General features: G+C 34.1%; 2 protein-coding genes across 2 annotated transcripts; both read left to right on the plus strand.

Annotated features, from left to right (window-relative positions):
* Positions 1-3,192: 3,192 nt before the first annotated feature.
* On the plus strand, positions 3,193-5,000 carry LOC125221094. The gene is made up of 2 exons (XM_048123223.1): positions 3,193-4,797; positions 4,947-5,000. Exons 1-2 carry the CDS (start codon positions 3,193-3,195, stop codon positions 4,998-5,000), a joined length of 1,659 nt encoding a protein of 552 aa, XP_047979180.1.
* Positions 5,001-13,459: 8,459 nt separating this feature from the next.
* On the plus strand, positions 13,460-14,674 carry LOC125219558 (transcription factor MYB48-like). The gene is made up of 3 exons (XM_048121568.1): positions 13,460-13,675; positions 13,772-13,901; positions 14,115-14,674. Exons 1-3 carry the CDS (start codon positions 13,555-13,557, stop codon positions 14,545-14,547), a joined length of 684 nt encoding a protein of 227 aa, XP_047977525.1. The 5' UTR covers positions 13,460-13,554; the 3' UTR covers positions 14,548-14,674.
* The last annotated feature ends 1,308 nt before the right edge of the window (positions 14,675-15,982 follow it).

Consider the following 15,982-nt stretch of genomic DNA (forward strand, 5'->3'; position numbering starts at 1 on the left):
CTTCAACGCTTCGCACTCCTCACTTTTTTTGTGCAATTTCTCTTCAAGAACACCTTCAATTAACGATTTCGCTCTAAGCTGAGATTCGAATTGGTCTCGTTCAAGTTTCACTCTTTGAAAGTAACTCTCTTGGCTTGGGGATAGACTCGCGTCGACCCATCGAAAAAACTTGCGAGTCATCTTCCTGCACAACAGAAAACTTTGTGATTAAACTTTCTGCCAACAAAATTCCTTTGAAATATTGAATACAATACAAGATGTTAACCTTCCATATACGGCAGTGATAGTAACGTCTACCCGGGTTAGCAGCCGTCCTAGATATCACAAGCTCCGCCTCAAGATCGTGATTACAATTCACAATTTCAGGACGAGGCCAATTCCAATTGAAGCTTGACCTGTAAGATTGAGAAGAAGAAGAGGACATTGCAATTGGGCCTGAATTCAATTCAACATAACATAATTCAAACCAGCTGTAAACTTAATTCAAAAGCAAAAAAACAACAACACATGAAATCCCCAAATAATAAGCTTAAATCCAGTCGCCCAACTTGCCAAAATTATTACCACAATTGCAAAATTAAAATGAATCATATGCTAAAAAAAACAATCACGGTTCACTTTTTGCCTATCGATTTGCCTAATCGGGAAGTAATGGACTGTCAAATTAAATCCCCTAAAATTTGCAATGTAGATAACCCAGAAATCTGAAAACCCTAAACCCCTAATTTGCCATGCTAATCGATTTGGAAGCAGTTCACTCTACAAAAAATTAAACAGAACCACACTAACTCGAGTATGGGATGGCGATTCGTGGGGTTCACAACACGACGACGGAGAAAAAGAAAACGGTAGACGAAGAAGGACGAAGAAGGAAGGAAGAAGAAAGGGGATGGAGAGAGATAATTTTATACATCACAAAATCACTTCGAATTTGAATTCAGTCGCGTCGCCTGAGTCATCGAGGCTATGAATGGGTGAATATTATGAATTAGGTTATGGGATATTTATAGGCTCGAAAATGATTTAAACTTGGTAAAAGGTTTCCTCCAAGTAATAGTAAATATGGAATTTTCGTGCCACATATGTTAAGGAAAAGATTTGGCTTCACAAGGTAATGTCTTCTTTTCTTCCTTGAATTTTTGCCTAAATTCTGCACTTGACAGCTTTGCGTGACCTATTTATGATCATTTTTATAAAATAAGTGTAAAAAAGTAAACGAGACTCCTACTCGTGGACGGAGAGAGTATAAAATAACGACTAAATTACTACATAACTATTAGTGTATATTATATATTATTATTATTATTATTATTATTATTATTATTATTATTTCATTATAAATTATGAAATGTATTACTATTAGTTATTTAATTATTATTGTCAAGTGTAAGTCTTAATTTAAAAATGAGGCCAAAATTTTCTTAAGTAATTATTAATTTATAACAATAATTAATATATATTATATATTATATATATTGACTTTGTTAACATTAATGTTAATATTAATATAGGGTTTAATAATTGTATACAATAATTAAAATTATAAATAATAACTAAATAGGTATGTCACACTTTTCGTAGTATCACTTTTCGTGCTTTAAAGATTTTGATTAATTTTCCAATTTGATTAAAAATTAAACAAAATTATAATTTAAAATTTATGAAATTATATTGTCTTAATGATTAGTAATGGAATGGGGAGGTTAAGAAGTTGCAAATCCTACCAAATTCAAGTTTTTTACCAAACTTATATACTCCCTCCGTCCACGAATAGGAGTCCCGGTTGGCCATTTTCATCCGTCCGCCATTAGGAGTCCCGGTTAGACATTTTATCTTAGGAGTATAAAAAATGACCCCATTGTTCCTTAATTTAGAAGCCGCAATTAATTTTAATCCACTTTGATTGCAATTTCTCACTCTCTCTCTTAATGTTAGATTTCATTATTCCAAAGAATAAATCAAATAATAATATAAATGTGTCCCACATTCCACTATCACACACTTTAATTATTACACTCAAACTTTTCTTAAAACCCGCACCCAACTCAACCGGGACTCCTATTCGCGGACGGAGGGAGTAGTACATAATTTAGTAGTTCTAAAAATAAGAATTGAACATGGATTTGATCAACACTAATAAAATTTTAATTCTTTTTATACACAATATATAAAATATAAGCAATGAGTGGCTGTCATTCTATTTGCCTTTTGCCTCTTGTCTATTATGGTGCAAAGCTTCGCATTTGCCTAAAGGCGGCTATTCATTTGTCTATTATGGTGCTAAGCTGTGCATTTGCCTAATGTCGACTATTCATTGATACCATGTTTTCTATATAAATAATTCAGTAAAATATGATGAGTATCCTTTTGGGATAATTCTTTTTCTGTTCTAGCTTGGTAATAGCATTCCATTTTAATGAAGAACAATAGATTTGTTCCCAGTTAGGGAGTGACGCATAAAGGTTATGCGTCTTTATTAGTAAAACGCATATCTGTTATGCGTCTTTATTTAATGACGCATAAGGGTTATGCGTCGTCAAGTAAAAACGCACATAAAATTAGCGTTTTGGAGTGACGCACAACAGTTATGCGTCTTTATTTAGTGACGCATAAGCGTCTAACGTTAGTGACGCATAACCGTTATGTGTCTTTCATTAGTGACGCATAAGGGTTATGCGTCTTCCAGTCGCGATTTAAACCCAGCAGAACAGAGGCAGAAACACATTTCGACAGAGGCACCCGAGCAGGTAGCGAGCAAAGTCGCGATTTTCCATCTTCTCCGGCGCAATTGTCCATGTTTTCCGACGAATTTCAAACATATTCGGTATTTGTTCTTCAATTTGGCTACATTCATCATTATTCATGTTTATTTTGCTCTACTTTGTTAGTTTTACCCAATTTATTAAAAATTAGGGCTTATAGAAAAAATGTCCCTCATTGTTGTTTTTGGAAAATGTTTGTGATGCAGAAATCATGCAAGTATTTGTGAGTTTGTATTGGGGTGGTAGAGTAGTTCAACTACCACATATGGGTATTGGTTATGATCCACCTCGTGCGAGGAGCTCCATCGTATTAAATTCGTGTGTTTTCTATTCTGAATTGGTAGCAATGATATGTGATGCGATGAGAATAGATGTGAACCAACACACTATAGAATTATTGTGGAGACAACGTATAGTGTTTGCTTCCGGGATGAGTTATACATGTTCTGTGATTTGCAATGATGAAAGTGTAATGTTTATGTTCAACAATGCTCAAAATTCAAGTGGGTGTATTGAATTATTTGTTGAGTATTCACCTGTTAGAAGTTCAGAAATCCCACGAGTTGTTGATTTTGGTAGTGGATCATCTGCGAGGGTTGAACTTTTGAGCTCTGAATGTGGTATTGGATCATCTGCGAGGGGTGAACATATGAACTTTGATCATAGTATGAATGAGCATAGAGATGTTGTAGATGTTGTTGATGTTGGTGGTGGATTGAATGATGAGGTAGATGTAGCAGATGTTCTTAATGAGCCAACAACACTATCTGATACTGAGCCAGAACCCGATCTCTGTGATGGTGATGGTTCTTCTGATGATGGTGATGGTTCTTCTGATGATGAGCTAATACCATGTAAACCTGTTGTACAAGGTGAACAACCACTTTCGGAATACAACACTAGAGGGTTGAAATTCTTTCGCGAATTACCAAGTCGTCCTTCTGGAGTATCTGATGATGGTGTTGATAATGAACACATCAATTTGTATTGGGATGGGAATGAGCTGCATTGGATTGTGTTGGGAACAAAATTTGATTCGAAGCTTCATGTGAAGACTGCTATAACTATGTGGAGTTTGTGGCAGGAAAAACAGTTTAAGGTCGTCGAGAGCAAATTAAGAAGGTGGCATGCCGTATGCAAATTTCCTGCAGGAACGACAGCAACAGGTATTGGCATCATCAACACCACCGACGCTAAAAAAGCAAGGGAATGTAAGTGGGAGGTTTCAGTTACTCAAAGGGCGCATGACGATATGTGGGAAGTTAGAAAGTGGGTGGGGCGACATACTTGTGTAGGCCATCGTGCTAACAGAGATCATGCTAACTTCTCATCGGCAATGATTGCTCTGTGTATTCGACATCATGTGCGACAATGTGCCAATTTCAAGGTCTTCTCAATAATAGCTGATGTTCAAGACAGATTTGGTGTGTCAATCAGTTATAAGAAGGCATGGTATGCAAAGAGAAAGGCTATAGAGTTTGTATATGGTGGATGGGAGGAATCATTTAGGCAGTTGCCAAGCTACATGTTTGAACTCCAGTCACAGAATCCGGGCACAATTGTTAAGTGGAAGCACAATGAGCTGTTGAGTCAGAGATGTACAAATGTGTTCAACTATGTTTTCTGGGCATTTGGGCCTGCAATACATGCTTTCCAGAAGGCTGCACCGGTGTTAACAATAGACGGGACTCACCTCCGAGGAAGATTTAAAGGTAAGTTGCTTGTTGCTTGTGGTTTTGATGCTAACAAGACATGCTTGCCTATTGCATATGCTGTGGTGGATGAAGAAACCAATGACAGTTGGTCGTGGTTTTTGGATCATGTAAGAACTCATGTGGTGAAATACGAGAGGGAGGTGTGCATTATATCAGATAGGCATAAAGGAATCTTCAAAGCAATGGAGTCTGAAATCATGACAAGAGCCCCGCAGATACACCACAAATTTTGTTTGGTCCATGTGAGGGCAAATGTGTTGAAGAAGCACAAGGGCCCCAGTTTGAAGGCCATGATCTGGAAGTTGGGGGTTAGTACTCAGGTACGTAAATTACTTGGCTCCAGATGGGGTATACGGCGTGTGCATAGGCGATATAAAAAAGAATGGCCTCAATGTGGGCATTCTTTCCCACGCCCATAGCTGCAAAAGAATCATAGGTCCACCCACATCTCTTTTCTGTCTGCCTATAGATGCCTCGCATAAATAATGATACAGAAACGCTAAGGCAGCGCTACCCCAACTGATACTAGACACGTCAAAGGCATTCAACCACATAAAGGGGACCTTGCACCCTGTGGTGTCCGGTATAATAAGACCCCCTAACAAGATCAGCGCATGAATACGTGCCCTTTGCATGTATACATAATCATACAACCCATCTTCCAAAGGTATCGTCGTTTGGTGGATAAGAGATGTCATTAACAAACCGCCCTGCTTCGTTTCATTTTCTACGTCAGGTATCCATCCTAACATATCTCGACACTTGCTGGGCCAATCGTCATATCCGATAGGGTAGTCACGGCCAGTGAAAACACGACCGTCTGCTCTCAAGCCCCACAAGCTTTGCACATCCTGTAAGGTTACAGTAACCTCTCCAACTGGTAGGTGGAAACAGTGTGTCTCAGGCCTCCAGCGCTCGATCAAGGCAGTGATAAGCTCGTTGTCTATCCTCATCGGCCTTCCACATTCCAACAAGCCTTTGAAACCCCATACATCAAGCCAATGTTTCACAGTTGGATGTATTTGCACTGTCCAGACCTTACTTTCCGTCCGACGAACTCTAAACACATTTGATGTGCCATTCGCCAACAAGGAGGCTGAAATGTGTTCGGTTTGATGAAAGAGTAATGATGGATCCTCAGGTCCATAACATAACTGTTCTTCAGAACTTGAAGATGCCATCTGCTTCAAAATAATAACCCAAATTGAATCAACATTCCAACATAATCATAAACTCTAAACTCAAATTGAATCAACATTCCAACATTCTTAAGTTCAAAATAATAACCCAAAATAATCACCCAACTTAATCAACATTCAATTTTAATCATAAAAACTCAACAATCCAACTTAAATTGCAACTACAACTGAAAAACACACTTCAATTCAACTTAATCATAAAATTCAACTTCAACAATCCAACTTCATAAAAAATTGAATCACTTCCTAATTATATACATGTGAAACACACAAATAGGCAACAAAACAACAAAAATCGTCCGAAATTTCATCAATTTCATCCTAAACCCTAACTTTGTTAAATTAGGGAAAACATACAGAAATTAAGCAATAAGGGATAAATGTAGCCAAATTGAAGAACAAATACCGAATATGTTTGAAATTCGTCGGAAAAGATGGACAATTGCGCCGGAGAAGATGGAAAATTGCGACTTTGCCGCTGCCTGCTCGCTGCCTCTGTCGAAATGTGTTTCTGCCTCTGTTCTGCTGGGTTTAAATTGCGATTGGAAGACGCATAACCCTTATGCGTCACTAATGAAAGACGTATAACAATTATGCGTCACTAACGTTAGACGCATAATGCTTATGCGTCACTGAATAAAGACGCATAACTGTTGTGCGTCACTCCAAAACGCTAATTTTATGTGCGTTTTTACTTGACGACGCATAACCCTTATGCGTCATTAAATAAAGACGCATAACAGATATGCGTTTTACTTATAAAGACGCATAACCTTTAAGCGTCACTCCCTATCTGGGAACAAATCTATTGTTCTTCATTAAAATGGAATGCTATTACCAAGTTAGAACAAAAGAAGAATTATCCCGTATCCTTTTTAGTATTGCTTAGATTACACAACTAGATTAAGAGTAAAAGTTGGGATTAGGTTAAAATAAGAAGATAACTTCGTGTGTAATAAATACTATGTTATCCTTTAAAGGAAACACATCACATGTATATCTGCTAATTCAGTTTAATTGGCAATAAAAATGTCTTGAGGAGTGCAATCTTGATTATTTAAAAGGCTCACTAGCGCTCAAGTCTGACCTCATGTGTAAATCCCTAGAATTTTATAATAGGGAGTCCTAGTAACGCTTTTGGGAATTCAAATTCAATTTTATAAAAGACCAAGTCTATTATCTATATATTTAACAAATTTTTATCTCTTTTATTTTGTAATACATGAATAATTGAATTGAAGTTTATCTTTAGAATACAATAATTTTGTAAAAATGTTTTTTTTTTGGTTTTTCATTTCTATTTGTAGTGTTTAAATTAATGGTATGCTATCTATAATCCTTAATATCATATGTTTGGTTTGTTATTTAAAGTCACGTTATAGTAGGAAATTTTAAAACTATCCTTTGACTTTTTCAGTTTTTCCAAGCCCGAGGGCTATATTAGCAGATTCCACACAATTTAAGATTGATATAGTGTTGCATATATTATTATCACCCAGTTTTCCATGACAATAAAACACCTTTTTTCAGCCATAATTCAACGGGTCCTTGACCATTAAATGGACCACACATATAATTAAATTAACATATCAAACACTAGATTAAATTATTAAATACACTTTAAATGTGTCTATCTACCTGTTCAAGCGCACCCTAAAAATATAAGAACTTATATCCAAGATAGTGGAGAACTTATACAATTTTCCTCTTATATAAATTTATAAAATTGGCTTGTGAATAAACAATTTAATACAATCGTACATTTAATAAGCTTCGTGGCGCATGATATATATTGGTAGGTGGAGTTCATAGACTGATATTATGAAGAATTAATGTAATATGTATATGACACGTTCCGTTGGCAAGATTATATCTCATAATTATATATTTTAAAGTATTATGTTTAGTTCATAAAATGAGTCTCATAATTTAATTATAAATAGATAATTATATGATAATTAGTCATAATCACCCCTTCAACTATAATAATTTCATAACTTAATGACATATATAAACATAGGATAAGGAGTCACGCCAATCGAATAACGTCATATTAGTGTATTTTAATATTAGTACTGAATATTAGAGACATTTTGTCAATCTATTAGTGGTCATTTAGATATTTTATAGTACACAAATTGATGTTTACTTTCATATATTATTACATTTCTATCTCAATGTTGGAAGTTCTTTTTTACACGATATCATCACCATATATATACATAGGGGCATGTTAGCGTGCCACCACCCCTTAAAATAACACCATACCACCATTCCTAGTTAATCATTTGTACACGTGGACAAATAATAAGCTGCCACGTGGCAAAATAAATAAATAAAAAATCTGAAAAAGACGGCCAGCAATTTGTTGGTCTTTATCCAGCAATTTTTTTTGTCCAGCAATATCCGACACACTATACAGCAATCTATAGATTGTTGTATAGTGTTTGTAATATTGCTGTGTAGCGTTTATAATATTATTGTATAAGTGGTGTCACAATGTCACTTTAAGAAGAGTTGTCATTTTAACACAAACCTATATATATATATATATATATATATATATATATATATATATATAGAGGGAGGTATTCAAATCCATTTCATATCTTTTGTCCTTTTTTCTTCTTAATCCTAGACCCACGATTTTGTCATCTGACGGTTAGATTAATGACACGTGTCATTTAATAATGCACATTTTCATTCTAATAATGCACAGCGGCTAATAATGCAACATTATAGACTAATAATGCACATTTTCATCCTAATAATGCACAGTGGCTAATAATGCAACATTATAGACTAATAATGCATTGATCACAACCATCCAATTTAAGGATCCAAGGGCTGAGATTAAGAAGGAAATAGGACACTTAGGGTGCAAAGGAGCCTAACGCACCCCTATATATATATATATATATATATATGGTGCACTATAGTGCCACCATAGATAAGATAACACCATACCACCAATATAGTCCGTTAGATCTCATTTATGGACGCCTAGGATTAAGTTTCGTGAAAAAACACGGGTTTGCAGTCTACTGTATTAGATATTGCAGTCGTGGTAAACTGCAATATTGTTGTGGTAAGACTGCAATATTCAATGAACAGCACTGCAATCTGGTAACGTAAAATTAGAAATTTCCTATTTTACTCATCCGCGTTTTTACACGTGGCAGCATGACAAGCACACGATTTTAAGATCCAATGGCCTAAAATGGTGGTACGGCGTTACAATAAATAGTGTTGTCATCTTAATACATCCCTATATATATATATATATATATATACATATTACCATGTTAATTAGAATATTGTTCCACATTTAATTTATTCCTAACTCCAAATTCCCCTAACTTTTTCTTATGATAATTAATGGTCTAATTATTTTCTTTTATTTTTTTTTAAGTATATCTTCAACTATTTATACTAAACTTTAACCCATTTTAGTGTAAAAATCAAATTAAATGGTATCTTTATTCCAACCATTTACATTAAATTCAAACTTAAAAGAATACTAACCAAATTTGAGAAAGTGATTTGGGTTTGTTTTTATTTAAACAAACCTAAAATGGTAGTAGTATTTGTTTTAAAGTCCCATTGGAGCTAATTATCTACTTCGTTTTATTAAATTTTAGTGTACTTTTGTAGATGGTCTAACTAAATAGAAGAGAAAAACATCGTCTACTGTTGAACATTTATAGAGAATGTTGCATCACTTTTACTTTATGAACTCCTCACCTGGATTTAAATCTTATGAGATGCATACCTTGTACACACATTTAATTTAAAGGAAATAGATTGAAAACAATCAAGCAGTCCAAAGTTAATATGACGTATATTAAAGGGACTGTAATCAATTGAGATTTTTTATACTAATTGAAAAATGAGATGCAATATTAGTTCCTCATTTTTATTAAATGAGTGGTCCAGATTTTTCCACATAGAAAATATCTTTAGATTAATTAATTATGAAAGGACAGAATGGTAATATCATGGTACATTTTATTCAATAAATATTTTTTTTAGTTTTTAATTTTATATTTTTAATTTTTTATTTTTTTTTAATTTTATTTTAAATTTTTTTAAAATTTTTTAAAAAAATTTCAACCATATCAACTACATATTCAATAAATACTTTTTGACATAAATCGTACATGTAGTTGTCATTACATTTGATGTGTAGTTGACATGATTTGTATATATAGTTAACAAAAAAATGATTTTTTTAAAAAAAAATTTAAAAAAAATTAAAAAATAAAAAATAAAATAAATTAAAATAAAAAAAAAGTATTTATTGAATAAAGTTGTTGACATTTGATGTGCAAGCTATTGACGATAATACCCCTAGTTGACATTTCACAAATATTCTGAATGAGTGGCTGAGATTGCATCTCAATTCTCAATCAGGTTCAAAAATCTCAACCTAACAAGACCCTATATTAAAGACGAAATGTAAATATAAGTGTGAGAAAACTAGTATTTTGGTCAAAAATATTAAGTAGTGATATATCCTTTTAAGCCAAGTAGAATAAACTCCCTAAATAGGGTTTTATCAAATTTACCAATTGTTGTTAGTCGTTCTAATTGTAACTCTGTACAAACGAGACATAATAATTAAATGTTGTGAATGTTTGGGTAATTTATTAGATAGAACTTAGAAGAGACAATATTGATAGGTTACGTTTGTATTGTTTGGCCTTTGCAGAAGAGAAGGGTCAAATTATTTTAAAATAAGTAATAGAAATCAGATTTTTAGCAGGCAACAAATCAAAGAAAGGCCACAAAAACCTTTTGATGTATTTATTGTATTTGTTTATATGGTAACCCCATTCGCAGCTTTCTGTCCAACACCAACGACGCATATGCCTTCCTATTTTCTCACACACTATTTTATGATTTGTTTTCCACTGTTGCCGTGTAAACTACACTACTGTCCATATCATGATATCAAAGATATGGTGTAATACACCCATAAAAGCAAATAAAAATCTTATTTTTCGTTTTCCTATAAAAAAAATTCCTTTTACGTAAAAATCACAAACCACTTTAATTGTGACATAGTTATTATTAGGTGGAATAAAGTAGAGAGGAAAAAAGATAGTTGAATATTTTAATGAGAAAAGAGAGAGGAGACTATTTTCAAAATTGAAAAGTGGTCATCTTGATTGAGACAAACTAAAAAGGAAAGGTGGTCATCTTGAATGGGATAAGGGAGTATTAGTTAGTCTAGATAAAAATTTAGTGAATATAATAAAATATACTTATAAATTTTTTGTTGGTCTAAATAAAAATTTAATATTTTACGTATAAAAGTAGATAAAATTTATATCAATTCAAAAAAATGTACCTGGTGGAATAATATTATAACGAATATAGTTAGTGTTAAATAAAAATAATTAATTATTTTAGTTAAAACTATACTTTAATATCAGGGTACATAAATTAAATATATACTATAAAAATATATATTTAGTAAAAAATAAACTATAAAGAATAATATATAAAAAGAAATTGAACCTTACAATATAACAATAACAATAACAACAGTAACAATATATTAGTAACGAGTTAAAATACATACATGATAATTATATGTATCATAATTAACGATTACATTAAAAAATAAAATGAATTATTAGTTTGTTTTTTTTTAAAAAAACTTAATGTTCAATGTACAGGAATATTTAATGTTCATATTTTTTTGAGTAAGGTTTGTGATAGAGTGGTAAAGCTCTTGTTAATTGGAGTGGAGGTCATGAGTTCAAGCTTTCCAATGACAAATTTTTAAACTTTTTAAAAAAAAGAAAAAGAAAAACTGGTTTCCGATTTCTGACCAGACCGACCTGCCGGTTCAAGCGTTCTCAATGGCTCAACATCATACTAGTATAAACAGTAAATCGAATTGGACTGTCAGTCGGTTCGTGTTCGGATCGGTTGAACCAGTCGGTCCAGTCCGATTTTTAAAACACTGATTGACATCTATAATAATCAAATTTGAAAATAAAAATTAACATGTAATTTAGAATAGAGTGAACTGCACCATTAGTCCCTAACCTTTAGGGTTGTTACACCACAGAGCCCTAAAAGTATATATATACCTTGATAACCCTAACATTTTATATAATCACAGATGCAGTTTTTTAGCCACTTTTCGGATGAAAATGCCCAAATCACTTAGAAGGGCATTTTTCGCAATCCCTAAATTTGTCGGCATATGAATTTTGCCACATTTATGTCAGCAACTTCTCATGTGATTTTCTAATAAGTTTTGATACTTCATACTTCTTCATACGTGATTAAACCCTAAACCCTTTATTTCATAAAAATGCGGGCATATGATATGCCACAAGAATTGAAACAAAATTGGTAAAGTAAGAGAGAGGAGTGGAAGAGTAGTGAAAGTAGTATTAGTGGATAGTGGAAAATAAATTAGTTTTCTAATAGTAATATAAGTTGTGAATAACTTGATGTATAAGGGTAATAAATAGAGATAACTTTCCATAAATGAAAATACCCATTTTATGGACGAATGAAAATGGAAAATGCATATATTTTTATGGGACGAAGGGAGTATATTTTAAAAATAAAAATGGAAATCGGAAGAAGAATATAAAGGTGATTAGTAAGGTTGTGTTTGGTATATGGAATTGGAGGTGTGGAATTGGAATTGGAGCCTTCAATTCCAAATTTAGTGTCTGGTATCATAAAAAAAATTAGATTTGGAATTGTAACCCAATTCCACAATTTGAATTCCATATCAAAAGTAGTGGAATTCCAAATATTTATTAAATTACACACACAATGCATAATTATTACACACATTGCACACATACAGCAAACACACACACATACAGCAAACACACGCACGCAGCACAGCACACACACACAACACGATTCAAACACACACACACACACACTGCACAAGCGCGCGCACACACACACACAACACACACATTCACACACACAACACACATTCTCACACACACACTACACACATCCTCAAACACACACACACACACACAGCACACACGTTCACACACACAGTGCACATACACACACACAACACACACAGTACACAACTCACACATTCACACACACACACACACTGCGCGCGCGCACACACATTCAATTTTTAAATTCAATTCCATATCAATTATTTCATTTTGCCAAACAAAGGATTTGAAATTGAATTCCAATTCAATTCCTTCCAATTCAATTCCATAGAATTCTAATTCCAATTCAATTCCAATTCTGTGTACCAAACGGATCCTAATAGTTTTTGCCCATCCGACACGTTGAGAGGGAAAAAACACAATTTATTAGTTTTAGACTTATTTTAATTTTATAGTTTTTATTTTATTTTATTTTTAATTTTATAGTTTTTATTTTATTTTTAGGAGTTTTCTAGTGGTTGTCTAATAAGTATATTTATATTTTCAAAAAAATAGAATTTCGATGATTACTAATTTTTCGTTATCAATCAGTGTCTAATATATTCATTGACTTTATATCCTTGAAAATAAATTAAAAAAAAAAGATGTCTGTCCGGCATAATCTAAATTCAAAGAATTCCAAAGATGTTCTTTAAAAAACAGGATTAATAAATAAATGAGAAATGCATGTATTATGACATATTGTTATGCAAAAATACGTGGAATAGTAGAATTGGATGGGCAGTTATGAAAGTTACATCAACATATCAAACCACTTATCTAAAGGAAAGGAGGCAAAAACTTTTATAATGGCTAAAATAGCCATCTTCACATATCACCCTTCCTTCCATTTGCTTCAATATATATACATATATATATATATATATATATATAGATAGATATAGTGATCCATCGACAGATAGCTAGGTAGAATCAAGAGATGATGGAGAAAGAAGAAGCCATGAGAAAGGGGCCATGGACCGAAGAAGAGGACGTTCAGTTGGTGTTCTACGTTAACTTATTCGGCGACCGGCGTTGGGACTTCATTGCTAAAGTATCAGGTTTGAAGGTGGCGGGAGATGCGAAATAGGTAGGCTTGTTTTGGGCATGGATTCCCCTCTACCATCGCCCTTGTCTTATTTTCTTCCCTTTTCTAGGTCTCAAACGCACCGGCAAGAGCTGTCGTCTGCGCTGGGTCAACTACCTCCACCCTGGCCTTAAGAGGGGTAAAATCACCCCTCACGAAGAGCGCCTCGTTCTCCAACTCCACTCCAAATGGGGAAACAGGTGTGCTATTCAAACTGATTGAAATCCCTAGGTTTCATCCTAAAATAATTGGTGATACGAGAAGAGACCCATGAGACTTATATAGTGATTTTCAGTTCTCTTTGTATATCCATATGAGATAGTTGTATTATAGTATATTTTCTTAGTTTCAATTGTCAACACAAACAAACCCCATATTGGTGATTCTCATAACCCTCCTTCTTCTATGTGTAGATGGTCAAGAATTGCCAGGAAAATACCCGGTCGCACTGATAACGAGATCAAGAACTACTGGAGAACTCACATGAGGAAGAAGGCTCAGGAACAGAAGAAGAAGGCCACCGGTATTCCTCATGCCTCCTCCTTCTCCTCCTCCTCTTCCTCATCCTGCTCCTCCATCGCCAGCTTCTATGACACTGGCGGGATGGAGGGACAAAACAACAATAACAAGTGCAAGGCGGCTGCGGAAGAAGTGTATTCCATAGATGAGATCTGGAAGGACATAGAGCTGTCTGAAGAGAGTAGCAATTTTCCAATCACATCTCCTCTAGTATGGGATTTCCCCACAAATGATTCTCTGTGGTCTCATGATGACCATGAGAGCAAGATGCTGATGACTCCCCCCTACGATTCTTTCCCTTTTTACAATCACCATATGTCTGGCTAATTCCATTCATTTTTAAGCTATCAATTTCAGGCATAAGCTAGCAGGTGCTTACTTTTTGTATATATTTAATTTCTCTCTAATAATAGAATGAATGCGTGAGATTCTAATATTATACTCCCTTCGTCCCCGATTAATTGTCACTCTTTTCCATTTCGATTTGCCCTCAATAATAGTCACACTTCATTTTTACCATAAATGGTAAATAGGTCTCACATTCCACTAACTCACTTCACTTACATTTTATTATAAAACCAATATAAAAAGTGGGTCTCACACTCCACTAACTTTTTCAACCAACTTTTCATTACATTTTTTAAAACTCGTGTCAAATCAAAGAATGACAATTAATTGCGGACGGAGGGAGTAATATCGTAAACATATGATGTATCTCTATTCTCACGGAGCACTGTGTTGGATCTAGAGGCGGAAGCAAAAAAAGTTACTAGTAACAGCTGCAAGTAGGATGTTATTCTTAATTATGTAGTAGTGATTTCATAAGGGGCTTAACGTGATTTTCTAAAATTTTAAAAAATTTATAATAAGAAAAGTTTGGATAAGAGCTTAAGCCCTACCCAAGAGTCAAGTGTGACTCATGTATGTCTCATAATGGTAACATAATTTCAATTCAAGGTTATTATAGAAAATTTGAAGGAGATGGACAGATTGTCTGCAAGCTGAAAGTCAAGGTAGACGGCTGTCGTGTGTGAGCCATGGATAGAGGCGCATCACAATCATATATTCGAATTTTAATAAAATATAATGTTATAAAAATTTTCAAGTTGCAATCCAACCAAGTTATATAATGCTAATGAGGGAGGCGAATGCCTTTGCGCATTTCCACTTCATATTTTAATATATTTTTAGTAGTCCATAGCAACTTTCCTCATCAATTTAAATTGTGTTGCCTCTAGTAGACTTCTTTATTACTAAATTATTTTATGGGTTCTACTCCGCCGTGGATTTAGGGCGGTGGCCCCTGATAGGGCCCTCCCACCAATCATCCGAGAATCCACAGCCGAGCACAAACGGAGCCCAAGTCGGTCGCAGCGTGCGTGACCATCCTAAACGGACAGGAAGTCGATCCCGCGAAATACCAATATTAAAGCTCTAGATAGAGTTAAATAATGTAATCCATTTTTGCCTTATCTTTTTGCTTTAATAATGTTAAGTAGGATTGGTGAATATCTTCTCGGATTTTCTTCTTGATTCTTTTCCAAAAAAAGAATCATATCAAGAGAGTCGATAAGTAGGGTGGGATCCTATAAATACTAAGATCCTTAGAAGTCATAATCATTGAGAAAAAAGAATAAACATACTCCCTCTGTTCCTGAAAATTTGTCACATATTTCCTTTTTCGTCCGTCCCTAAAAATTTGTCACCTTTCACTTTTACAATTTATGGTAGTGGACCCCATATTCCACTAACTCATTCTCAC

The sequence above is a fragment of the Salvia hispanica genome, chromosome 4 (assembly GCF_023119035.1).
Source record: "Salvia hispanica cultivar TCC Black 2014 chromosome 4, UniMelb_Shisp_WGS_1.0, whole genome shotgun sequence".
Lineage (NCBI taxonomy): Eukaryota > Viridiplantae > Streptophyta > Magnoliopsida > Lamiales > Lamiaceae > Salvia > Salvia hispanica.

Excerpts from the sequence above, each read along its gene's own strand:
- LOC125221094 (XM_048123223.1), top strand. The coding sequence starts at position 3,193 with ATGAGTTATACATGTTCTGTGATTTGCAATGATGAAAGTGTAATGTTT. Across the intron at positions 4,798-4,946 it reads AGTTGGGGGTTAGTACTCAG|ATGCCTCGCATAAATAATGA; the intron begins GTACGTAAATTA and ends GTCTGCCTATAG.
- LOC125219558 (XM_048121568.1), top strand. The coding sequence starts at position 13,555 with ATGATGGAGAAAGAAGAAGCCATGAGAAAGGGGCCATGGACCGAAGAA. Across the intron at positions 13,676-13,771 it reads CTTCATTGCTAAAGTATCAG|GTCTCAAACGCACCGGCAAG; the intron begins GTTTGAAGGTGG and ends TCCCTTTTCTAG. Across the intron at positions 13,902-14,114 it reads CACTCCAAATGGGGAAACAG|ATGGTCAAGAATTGCCAGGA; the intron begins GTGTGCTATTCA and ends TTCTATGTGTAG.